This window comes from Ranitomeya imitator, chromosome 4 (genome assembly GCF_032444005.1).
Source record: "Ranitomeya imitator isolate aRanImi1 chromosome 4, aRanImi1.pri, whole genome shotgun sequence".
Classification (NCBI taxonomy): domain Eukaryota; kingdom Metazoa; phylum Chordata; class Amphibia; order Anura; family Dendrobatidae; genus Ranitomeya; species Ranitomeya imitator.
Window position 1 is genome coordinate 403932672 of NC_091285.1, and position 13216 is coordinate 403945887.

The following is a 13216-nucleotide window of genomic DNA, read 5'->3' on the forward strand; positions in this document are numbered from 1 at the left end:
TCTATGGCACCGCTGAGCGCAGTGCTTGACTATTAATAACAGTTACATAGGTAATGAATGGATCAGAGGTCAAGCATGCGTACCTTCGCTCCGTTCAAGATGGCGCTCCACAGCCTGATTCTCAGGGATCCAGAACCCAAATTTCAGGATTCCTTGAGGACGCAGTGGTCAGACCCCAGCAATCAGCAAGATCATACGGGCCTTGTTTTTTTGGGGAATAACCCTTTAAAGCCCCCGTCACACATAGCGAGATCGCTAGCGAGATCGCTGCTGAGTCACAAGTTTTGTGACGCAACAGCGACCTCAGTAGCGATCTCGCTATGTGTGACACGTAGCAGCGACCAGGCCCCTGCTGTGAGATCGCTGGTCGTGTCGGAATGGCCTGGACCGTTTTTTGATCGTTGAGGTCCCGCTGGGTAGCACACATCGCTGTGTTTGACACCTTACCAACGACCTCGTTGACAGGACGTCCCATTGAATCGTCATGAAATAGCATTGTTGTACAGGTTGCTACAGGTCGCCGCATCGCTGCTGCGTCGTTGGGGAGATCTCACTGTTTGACATCTCACCAGCGACCACATAGCGACGCAGCAACGATCCCTGACAGGTCGTATCGTTGTCGGGATCGCTTAAGCGTCGCTATGTGTGACAGGGCCTTAACAGTGTTAAACATTAACAATGTTTTAATAGAGATCTTATCAATGATTGAATGTGAAGCCTTTTTATACTGGTTACAAAACATTTTTATCTAGTCCAAGTAAAATTTGGTGCATTTCTCTAAAGTTTCCATTTAATTTTATATATTTGCACCATTTTTCCAGTCTCCGTACAACTTTAATAAGAAAAAGAAGAAAACATTTTATCATTTTTCTACTCCGACACTCACTAGTAAGTGCTAAATAATCAAAAAGTCAATAAAAGCCAGTTGAAGATTTCATTGATTTAAGGTTTTATTCTAGGCAAGCAATATTTTGCAGCAAGTGGTCAATTTCCAGGATTTTATCAATTCTGCCGCCATTCGGAATATTACAATATCAGTCTACTCAAAGTATCAAATGGAAAGGAGTGAAGAAGAAAACTGAAGTACTCCTCTAATTTTAAAGCAAAATCTCCAAGGCTTTCAAGAGTTTTGAGGGTCTCTTAAGTGGAAACAATATCATAAAAAGCTATAACCTTGAGAGCTAACAAGCAAAATGGATCCAATTCTATGTTCTCAAAAACATTTTTTAGACTATTTACTTAGATCCTATTGTCTATGCATTAAAGGAGTAACATACACACATGCATATACAGTTAGGTCCATATATTTTTGGACAGAGACAACATTTTTCTAATTTTGGTTATAGACATTGCCACAATGAATTTTAAACAAAACAATTCAGATGCAGTTGAAGTTCAGACTTTCAGCTTTCATTTGAGGGTATCCACATTAAAATTGGATGAAGGGTTTAGGAATTTCAGCTCTTTAACATGTACCACCCTGTTTTTAAATGGACCAAAAGTAATTGGACAGATTCAATAATTTTAAATAAAATGTTCATTTTTAGTACTTGATTGAAAACAGTTTTTTGGCAATGACTGCCTGAAGTCTTGAACTCATGGACATCACCAGACGCTGTGTTTCATCCTTTTTGATGCTCTGCCAGGCCTTCACTGTGGTGGTTTTCAGTTGCTGTTTGTTTGTGGGCATCTCTGTCTGAAGTTTAGTCTTTAACAAGTGAAATGCATGCTCAATTGGGTTGAGATCAGGTGACTGACTTGGCCATTCAATAATATTCCACTTCTTTGCTTTAATAAACTCCTGGGTTGCTTTGGCTTTATGTTTTGGGTCATTGTCCATCTGTAGTATGAAATGACGACCAATCAGTTTGGCTGCATTTGGTTGGATCTAAGCACACAGTATGGCTCTGAATACCTCAGAATTCATTTAGCTGCTTCTGTTCTGTGTCACATCATCAATAAACACTAGTGACCCAGAGCCACTGGCAGCCATGCATGCCCAAGCCATCACACTGCCTCCGCCGTGTTTTACAGATGATGTGGTATGCTTTGGATCATGAGCTGTACCACGACTTCGCCATACTTTTCTCTTTCCATCATTCTGGTAGAGGTTGAGCTTTGTTTCATCTGTCCAAAGAATGTTCTTCCAGAACTGTGCTGGCTTTTTTAGATGTTTTTTATCAAAGTCCAGTCTAGCCTTTTATTCTTGATGCTTATGAGTGGCTTGCACCATGCAGTGAACCCTCTGTATTTACTTTCATGCAGTCTTATCTTTATGGTAGATTTGGATATTGATACGCCTACCTCCTGGAGAGTGTTGTTCACTTGGTTGGCTGTTGTGAAGGGGTTTCTCTTCACCATGGAGATTATTCTGCGATCATCCACCACTGTTGTCTTCTGTGGGCGCCCAGGTCTTTTTGCATTGATGAGTTCACCAGTGCTTTCTTTCTTTCTCAGGATGTACCAAACTGTAGATTTTGCCACTCCTAATATTATAGCAATTTCTTGGATTGTTTTTTTCTGTTTTCTCAGCTTAGGGATGGCTTGTTTCTACCCGCATAGAGAGCTCCTTTGACCGCATGTTCACTTCACAGCAAAACCTTCCAAATGCAAGCACCACACCTCAAATCAATTAAGAATGACAGAACGAAGGGATTGCCCACACCTGTCCATGAAATAGCATTGGAGTCAATTGTTCAATTACTTTTGGTCCTTTTAAAAACAGGGTGACACATGTTAAGGAGCTGAAACTCCTAAACCATTCATCCAATTTTAATATGGATACCCTCAAATGAAAGCTGAAAGTCTGAACTTCAACTGCATCTGAGTTGTTTTGTTTAAAATTCATTGTGGTAATGCCTATAACCAAAATTAGAAAAATGTTGTCTCTGTCCAAATATATATGGACCTAACTGTATATATAGGTTAAAAATTGGAACAGCACCAAACACAGTATCTTAAGGCCGGTTTCACACGTCAGTGGCTCCGGTACGTGAGGTGACAGTTTCCTCACGTACCGGAGCCACTGACACACGTAGACACAGTGAAATCAATGCATCTGTGCAGATGTCATTGATTTTTTGCGGATAGGGGTGGAGCCGCATATTCATTACTGTAATAAGCTGCCCCACGTGACCACTCATACAGGAGAAGGTGCGGCCAGCAGAGGACGCTGTGAGGGAGCCGGTGAGTATTTTAGTAACAGCGGGGGGGGGGGCGCACAGGGGGTGGGAAGGGGTGGGGACAGGGATCTTTATTTTAAACACGAGGACAAAAAAAAGGATTTTTCATATCTTCTTTCCAGCAAACGCTGCTGGAAAGAAGATATGAATGGCCGCTTCAGCACCAGATGCAGGGGACAGCGCTTATCTCTAGCGCTGTCTCCTGCACGCTCCGTGTGGTACCCAGTCGGCACACGGGCAGCACACGTGTGCCGCACGTGTGCCACACTGATGTACCACGGGAGCTCATGGAGACACGGACACAGATAATTCCGGTACCGATTTTTCCGGTGCCAGAATTATCTGGACGTGTGAGACTGGCCTAACAAAGTGCACGCATTCCCAGCCAGCAATCTCAGAAGGCTCTGTGTAATAGTAGAAAAAAAGGGGGAAACAGCACAGCAGATGTTTATTTGCCCAAATGGCGTGGATACATTTCAGATGGCTTGAGAAAGGATTGTATCCGAAACGTCGACACGCCATTTGAGCATATAAACATCACCTTTTTTTTCTGGAAGTCTGCTGTGCTGTTTCCCCCCTTTTTGTACTATATATATATATATATACAGTGGGGCAAAAAAGTATTTAGTCAGTCAGCAATAGTGCAAGTTCCACCACTTAAAAAGATGAGAGGCGTCTGTAATTTACATCATAGGTAGACCTCAACTATGGGAGACAAACTGAGAAAAAAAAAATCCAGAAAATCACATTGTCTGTTTTTTTAATCATTTTTTTGGCATATTATGGTGGAAAATAAGTATTTGGTCAGAAACAAACAATCAAGATTTCTGGCTCTCACAGACCTGTAACTTCTTCTTTAAGAGTCTCCTCTTTCCTCCACTCATTACCTGTAGTAATGGCACCTGTTTAAACTTGTTATCAGTATAAAAAGACACCTGTGCACACCCTCAAATAGTCTGACTCCAAACTCCACTATGGTGAAGACCAAAGAGCTGTCAAAGGACACCAGAAACAAAATTGTAGCCCTGCACCAGGCTGGGAAGACTGAATCTGCAATAGCCAACCAGCTTAGAGTGAAAAAATCAACAGTGGGAGCAATAATTAGAAAATGGAAGACATACAAGACCACTGATAATCTCCCTCGATCTGGGGCTCCACGCAAAATCCCACCCCGTGGGGTCAGAATGATCACAAGAACGGTGAGCAAAAATCCCAGAACCACGCGGGGGGACATAGTGAATGAACTGCAGAGAGCTGGGACCAATGTAACAAGGCCTACCATAAGTAACATACTACGCCACCATGGAATCAGATCCTGCAGTGCCAGACGTGTCCCACTGCTTAAGCCAGTACATATCCGGGCCCGTCTGAAGTTTGCTAGAGAGCATTTGGATGATCCAGAGGAGTTTTGGGAGAATGTCCTATGGTCTGATGAAACCAAACTGGAACTGTTTGGTAGAAACACAACTTGTCGTGTTTGGAGGAAAAAGAATACTGAGTTGCATCCATCAAACACCATACCTACTGTAAAGCATGGTGGTGGAAACATCATGCTTTGGGGCTGTTTCTCTGCAAAGGGGCCAGGACGAGTGATCCGGGTACATGAAAGAATGAATGGGGCCATGTATCGTGAGATTTTTAGTGCAAACCTCCTTCCATCAGCAAGGGCATTGAAGATGAAACGTGGCTGGGTCTTTCAACATGACAATGATCCAAAGCACACCGCCAGGGCAACGAAGGAGTGGCTTCGTAAGAAGCATTTCAAGGTCCTGGAGTGTCCTAGCCAGTCTCCAGATCTCAACCCTATAGAAAACCTTTGGAGGGAGTTGAAAGTCCGTGTTGCCAAGAGAAAAGCCCAAAACATCACTGCTCTAGAGGAGATCTCACAGTGTGTGGCAACCTTGTGAAGACTTACAGAAAACGTTTGACCTCTGTCATTGCCAACAAAGGATATATTACAAAGTATTGAGATAAAATTTTGTTTCTGACCAAATACTTATTTTCCACCATAATATGCAAATAAAATGTTAAAAAAAACAGACAATGTGATTTTCTGGATTTTTTTTTCTCAGTTTGTCTCCCATAGTTGAGGCCTACCTATGATGTAAATTACAGATGCCTCTCATCTTTTTAAGTGGTGGAACTTGCACTATTGCTGACTGACTAAATACTTTTTTGCCCCACTGTATATATATATATATATATATATGTATGTAAATATTTTGACAACATAAAACTGGGTCTATGTTGCATATTATCTGTTAAGTATATATACTGTACTTTTCGGATTATAACACGCAGTTTTGTTCCCCCAAATTTTTGGCGGAAGTGGGGGGGTGTCTTATAATCTGAATCTGTGAGTTGTGCTGTAGAGGAGGGCGAGCAGCTCTGGAGTGGTGTCAGCGGGCTGGGGTGGGCTGGCTGCAGGCTGCAGAGACAGCAAGAGTTCCTGTGCTCCCGCTCATTAGCCTCATGTAATATTCACTGCACCTGGTATCCATCACCTCGGTGCTAAAGCTGCATGAGTTGATTCACAGGGGAGCAGCGAATATTACATGTGCCTGCATCTCTCCCCCTCCCATCATGGATATGGCCCCTGTCATTCTTATATGCCCCCCCTGTACTGCTGGCAAGCACATGCCCCCCCGTGCTGCTGGCAGGCACATGCCCCCCCTGTGCTGCTGGCAGACACATGCCCCCTGTGCTGCTGGCAGGCACAGGATAAAATAATACACACTTAACTTACCTTTTGATGTGCATATAGTGATCTGGGAGGGCTGTACCTGCCAGCAGCACAGGGGGGCATATAGTGTCCCAGGGGGGTATGTGTCTGCCAGCAGCACAGGGGACATATAGTGACCAGGGGGCATGTGACTAACAGCAGCACAGGAGGGCATGTGCCAGCACAAGGATGGGGGTATATAGATACCAGGATGAGGGACACATGATTTGTAAGACGGACACTGGTATTATAAGACAGACCCCCATTTAACATAAACAAATATTTTTTTCTCTTTTTCTTCACCAAATTTGGAGGTGCGTCTTATAATCAGGTGTGTCTTATAAAGCGAAAAATATGGTATATATATGCTATCTAAGTGCTGCATGACATAAGAGCAGAGACCTCAATTCCAGTGATGTGCCACTTAATGAGCTGTGCGTTGCTGTTTCAACACTGTCAGTGTTTTATCAGCAGAAGATTATCACTAGAGGACTAGGTGTTGCATGTCTCCTAGTCCAACCACTCCCCCAGTACTGAATAGCAGCTTTCTGTCAAGATACAATGTGCATAAAAGCTGCTAATCAGGGATGTGGACTGGATTATACACAGCTCAGCATTGAAGCTTTGCTAAAGCTGCAGCAGAGAAAACTCTGAATCTATCACAACTGCTGCACCCAGTAAAATAAGTGACACATCGCTGGAATCAGGGTTTCTTTCCCTACATCATAATGCTGTCAGGTCAGTTTACATGGCAAAAACCTGCTAACAGATTCCCTTTAAATCTGTCTAAAAAATTATATTATCCCACCTACGCTCAGTAAGTCACACGCACCTTTCTTTGCACATTTAATATCTTTCAGTCAAGTTTAGTTGCAAATATTTGCTCAAAAATGGTGTGCGCCATAATCCTGTTGCAGGCCATGTGTCACGCACGCGCCCAGACTGGTTGGCGCGGGCATACGGGGGTGTGGCCCCACTGGACCACAGACCAAACTTCCCTGGAAGGGGCGTAACTAAGTAGCTTCCTAGGTGTTCGCTGGAGCCTCTGATGGTGAGGTCAGACTTGTGCAATAGGAAGCTACCAGGTGCCACTCCAGGGTGATGTCTGGCTGTGGCTGCTGATCCCACTAAGGAACGGAGTGGGCACGGCTGGTACTCTGGCTGACAGGCGTGCACGGCTGGGACGCAGGCAGGCAGACGGGTACAACAGAGACACTGGAACATAGGAAGAACCGGTAGGGACCGATCTGCAGGCAGGTATGTGAAACAGGTTGGAACCTGTTCAGACAGGAGGACTAAATAACAAGTAGAGAAAGACCGCAAGAGCGGATGCAGAGCGAAAGCACAAGAGCTAGAACCAAGAACAGAAACGCAGGAGGCTGAGTACGAGTAGAAGGTGGAACTAAGAGAAGAGAAGGAGAAGGCAGAGCCAAGAGCGGAGCCAAGAGCGGAGACGCTGGAGGCGGAGCCAAGAGCGGAGACGCAGGAGGTGGAGCCAAGAGCTGAGATGCTGGAGGCGAATCCAAGAGCGGAGATGCTGGAGGCGGAGCCAAGAGCGGAGACGCTGGAGGCGGAGCCAAGAGCGGAGACACTGGAGGCGGAGCCAAGAGTGGAGACGCTGGAGGCGGAGCCACAGAGCAAAGCCACAGAGTGCGAAGCAAGGTCAGAGTGCAGAGCAGAGAGTAAAGCCACAGAGTGTAAAGCAAGGTCAGAGTGCAGAGCAAGTGGCAAACAGAGCAGAAAAGGCAAACCAAGACAGATATAAACAGACAGTGGAATAGGAGTAGACTAAGACAGAGTCAGGAATGAGACAAGACACAGAGACATAGACACAAGCCAGGGTATGATGCCCCTCTGGGTGGCTACACAGGACAAGACCAGGGTACAACGCCCCCCTGGGTGGCAGACAAGAAAGAGTAACCGAGACAGGACCTGGCACCTCAGCAGCTAAGAACTGACTGAGGGAGTAAGTTGCACAGGCCCAGAGCACAGGGTGGAGCTGCACTATATACAGGAGGCCTCTTGGTAATTGGTCAGGAACTGATTAGACAGATGCACCTGATTCCTATAAGAACCAGAGAGTTCAGGCGCCGGCCCCCTATACACATAGCCATGAAGCATGCAGAGAGCAGAGACACAGAACATGGAGCTGGCATGAAACAGAAACCACATCATGACCTGGAGCAGTGGGTAAGATTGTGTAAGAGATGTGAGGCCATGCTGTGATGCCAGCAGAGTTGTTACACCATGTTTTTTTTCTTGGACACATCCACTCTTTGGTAACTAGCGAACCTTTTTTATTTGCTTACTTTTTTATTTTATGATCTATTAAAATTTTCTTGTGGAATTTGTGAGATAATGTATAGCTTGTGACAAAAACACTTCAGTAAAATTTTTTAACAGAGTCATCAATAACAGCAGGACGTCATAAGCAGGAACATCTATGGCATTGTACATTTATATGAATGCTGCAGACTCTCGGGGCATGTTAGGACTATATATTAACACTAGTGTTAGGAATATATTATGAATAATTATTATCTTTTAATTGCAGCCTTCAAGTCATTTCATGTGACAATACTCACACAGGCCTGCGCCAAACAACACCACATACTGCTTATAGACAAGGAAATCTATCACATGCAATACCTTGATGGCTTCTTGAATTAGCCTCTTTCCTAAGAACATTTATCAGCACTTCAGCTGAATGTTGTCGAGTGGGAGTTTTATATAAATGGAAATCGCTTATTGCCATAACCACTGAAAATGCATCTTACTATATTGGTTAGAGTGCAGGAGAAAAAAAAAATTAAATATATATGATTAGAATAAGTGCACTGTGACTGAGGATGGAGCATTTTTATCCGCAAAAGCTAAGAAATTAAAGCTGATGCTTTCAGGGACATATTTTGTGGATCGCTTCATTAGAGGTCGCCTTGATGAAAGAGTTTGTACAAAGTGGTTGTCCACAAACAGGTTGGCTGGAGGAAAATAACAGAGCTCGGAAGAAAACAGCATTGTATCCTTATACCAACAGTATCAGCAGTAAATATAACGTAACACAGAAATATACTGTATGTATAAGCTGTTATCTTTTCAGCGTTCTAATGCAAACTTTAAATGTACCTGCTACATAGTCTTAGTATGTAATGATTGTACACTAGGTGTTTCATGCGCCATAGAGAATAGCTGCCCAAGAACTACCATTATCTGTTGTTCTAGCTCTACAGTCATGTTACCTAGTGAGACCTTCTCCCATCCCTCTCTCAGTTCTTTCTGGTAGTCAGTAATTGTGATATAACCCTGCCATCTCTGCACTATGCAATGACACGTTTGCTTGTTGCGAAAGATATTGTGATACTGTTGATCAAATGATTAATTTAACCCCTTTACGACCTATGACATATAGTTACATCACAGCTCGCCTTCCCCTCTGATGCTGATCTGATCAGCTGTCATGTACCTCTAACAGCCGCAGGTGGAATTGCCATCCACCCGAGGCTGTCAACATGTTAAATGCTGCTGTCAACCTCTAATAACAGCATTCACCGTGTGCATACCAGATGCACGTGATTAGCTCCATCGGCACCCCTGTCACATGACCGCGGAGCGTAGATGGGTTGGCATGTCAACCCGGGGTCTGTAGGAGACCTCTGTGGTTGTCATTGCTGAACTGCTAGGAGCACCACCCATGTAGCCGGCACTCATAACAGATGAGCATTTTTTGTTACACGTAGCAGGACTGAAGCCCTCCTATGTCTAGCACAGGCAATCAGAGTATCGCAGCTACAAGTCTCCTTAGGAGACTATTGAAGCATGTAAAAAGTAAACAAAAATATGACAAATATATAAAAGTTCAAATCAAAAACACACATATTTGGTATCGCGCGTTCAGAAATGCCCAATCTATCAAAATAAAAAAAGAATTAATCCTATCGGTAAATGACGTAATGAGAAAAAAAAGTCAAAACGCAAGAATTACGTTTTTTTAGTCGCCGAAACATTTCAATGAGATGCATAAATGGTCGATCAAAAGATCATATCTACTCTAACATGGTATCAATAAAAACGTCATCTCGGAGCTGAGAAAACAAGCCCTTAGTCGTCCCCAGATACAAAAAAATGGAGATGCTACGGGTCTCGGAAAAAAACACTTTTTCACAAACTTTTGAATTTTTTTTACCACTTAAATAAAAAAGAACCTATACATGTTTGGTATCTACAAACTCACAATGAGCTGAAGAATCATAATGGCAGTTCAGTTTTAGTATTTAGTGAACATAGTGCACTATATGGTAAAATCAATGATGTTATTCAAAAGTACAACTCGCCCCACAAAAAACAAGCCCTCACATGGCCATATTGATGGAAAAAAAAGTGTGTCTCTGGGAAAAAGGGGAGCAAAAAATGAAAATGCAAAAATGGAAAAACCAAAGGTAATAAAAGAATTAACATGCAAATATGGTATTCAAATAAAATATTGCCATTTAGGAAAGTTATACCTGGAATCTAAATCGCAATTTTGGATGCCACACTATAAAGCTAGAGGGAAAAAATACAAAGTCATGTGTCTAGACCAGGCCCAGACTAGCCCACAGGAAAACAAGTGAACATTCTCCTGGTTGGTCCCTCTGCAGGAGTTGGCCCCACTATCGCCCTATACAATGCTTTGTAAAAGTATTCTCCACATTGCCATGTTTTGTGTTTTGCTTCCTCAAAACCTGGAATTTCATTGTTTTTTTAAGATTTTTCATCAGTTCATGTAAAGAACATGTTTACATCTTTGAACATATGATTCTCTCTTTATTGTGAATTGTAATTTAGCAAAATAGGTAAAAAGCCAAGGGGGAGTGGGAGTGAATACATATATATATATGACACTGTATGTGGTTGGCACAACACACTTTATAAATGATGGTAATGCAATATTTGCATGCAACTGAGCAGTGGACCCCCAGAGTCAATTGTTTGATGGCCCCTTTAAACCAGAGTGCAACACAGGCCTAGACTAATAGTATGTATAGAAGGGTTATTAAGGTGAACGCAAAGATTTGTCATAATGTAAGTTACTCTTTCAGACATTTACAGTGCCCATCTAATTTCCCTTCTCCTGTGCTTGTTCTTCTTTACAATGATTGATGCCCTCAATGTCAAAAATAAGTTATTAAATCTTATGGGCTGTGAGAGAAACTACCCTCTTCAGCCAGTCCTGTCCAGTTTTTGTACTTTAAAAATGTGACAAGATCAAATAAAATGGGTAAAAGTGATACTTGTTTATACAACTGAAGCCGATGCTAAAGTGTGCAAGTTTTGTACATACAGTGACATGTACAAGGTTAGGCACCCCCGGTGAAAATGACTGTTATTGTGAACATTTAAGAAACTTGAAGATTAAATGATTTCTAAATGGCCTAAAGTTAAAGATGACATATTTCCTTTGTATTTTAGGCAGAGCATTTATTTTTACATTTTAAAAATTACACAATGAAAAAATGGCGACTGCAAACGTTTGGGCACCCTTGGAGATTTGTGTGCCAAAAACAAACATAAGAAAATATATTTTTTTATCTGAATAACTTTGAAAAAGGTTTCAGATCTTAATTAACCTTTTAGGGTTATAGTTTGATCACTATCAACGTAAGGAAAGGCCAGGTGATGCAAATTTCCCAGCTTTAAACTCAGCCTTCTCTAACCTTGTGCCGAAAAGCAGCAGCCATGGGTTCTTCTAAGCAGCTGTCTAGAACTCTGAAAATGAAAATGATGGAGGCCCACAAAGCAAGAATAGGCTATAAGAAGATAGAAAAGTGGTTTAAAGGTTCCTCAGTTAGAAATGTAATTACGAAATGGCACCTAACATGATGTATTTTAGAAACAAGTCCTGTGGATTGATGTGGTTAGTATAGAACTCTTTGGCCACCATGATCAAAGGTATATGTTGAGAAAAGAGGGCACAGAATTTCAGGAAAAGAACATCTCGCCAATCATTAAGCATGGGGTGGTTCAATTATGATTTGGGGATTGTGTTGCAGCCGATGGCACGGGGAACATTTTACGGGTAGAGGGAAGAATGGTTTCAATGAAATTTCAACAAATTCTGGATGCAAACATAACACCATCTGTAAAAAAATGCTGAAATTGGAAAGAGGATGGCTTCCACATATGGATAATGATCCTAAACACATTTATATTACATACATATATATATGCTGTAAACATCCTTTCTTCCTTTTAAGCCCGTCTATTTTCACCTCTGGTTATGTTGATGTGAAATGAAACATTGTTTTTTTATTATTAATGCATTTAACGTTCTCACTATTTCATTTAAGTAACAATATACCATACAGTAGATTATTTTAATCTGATTGCCATTCAACAAACGGCACGATAAGGCAGGCATTTACAGGCGTTTAAATGCTGCTTGAAAGGCCACATATCTGCTGAAGAATTACATTAAAATGGAACAGTATTTGACAGCACATCAATGGTGAGTGTTTATCTCACGCTCATTCACTTCTTCACTAAGATACCCAAAGCTAACTTGCCAAGTTTGCCATTTCCATTCTCATTATCTATGTCATGATAAACCACAGCCTCTCTTCTTACAAAACAGGACTCATCGGGATAAAAAAGAAGTATTCTTATGAGACTGACTGGGAATAAGTTAAGACCTACTTGACCTTCCCAGCTATTCAATAAAAGTATACGTATCTGGCACTAAACATTTTATGTTTAGTAGTTATACATTGTTGTGGAGGTCACTGTAAATTGCAACTGATTTCTTGAAATCTTCAAGACATATTCATGTTTAAGGGGTTGTCCAGTTTAAACAACTTATTCATGGGATAGGTGGTAACTTGCTAATCAGTGGGTGTCCTACTGTTGACTGGCAGATCAGCAAATGTTTATTCCAGATGGGAAACTTTTACCCTCATTACAAATTGGCACGGCTTGTTGGACACTCGATTTCCACTCCATTTGTTCTTATGGGATTGCCTGAAAAAGCTAAGATCAGCTCTTTACTATTTTATGCAAATCCTTTTAACAATATAAGGTGCACAGAGAAATATTAATAATAATGAAGTAAAAACATACACCCACATTTATTAAGGTTGGAATTTCATATGTCCTTCTTAATACATTTGCCCAATTTTAATTCAACGAGGTACAGTTTATGAGGCGCTCTTAAAACAATTGGCACATCTCTGGCTGTTATTTTGATGGAAAATTACATCTACGTCCATGATTTATATACTTAGAACATGCAGAGCACACTTCCAACAATATGAATCTGATAAAGTCCCATTACAGTCAC

At 41.9% G+C, this 13216-nt stretch overlaps 1 protein-coding gene across 3 annotated transcripts in view; it reads right to left on the reverse strand.

The window, feature by feature from the left end:
* Window positions 1–13216, reverse strand: part of PLXNA4 (plexin A4) — a 1110285-nt gene that overhangs the window by 465714 nt on the left and 631355 nt on the right. Inside the window, exon 5 of one of the 3 annotated variants that reach the window (XM_069765354.1) lies at window positions 1431–1840. The exons of the other annotated variants lie outside the window; for them this stretch is intronic. Within the exon in view, the coding sequence (XP_069621455.1) occupies window positions 1544–1840 (297 nt within the window). The 3' untranslated portion in view covers window positions 1431–1543. Of the gene's footprint in view, window positions 1–1430; window positions 1841–13216 lie in introns of those variants that run through there. 3 annotated transcript variants of the gene reach the window in all.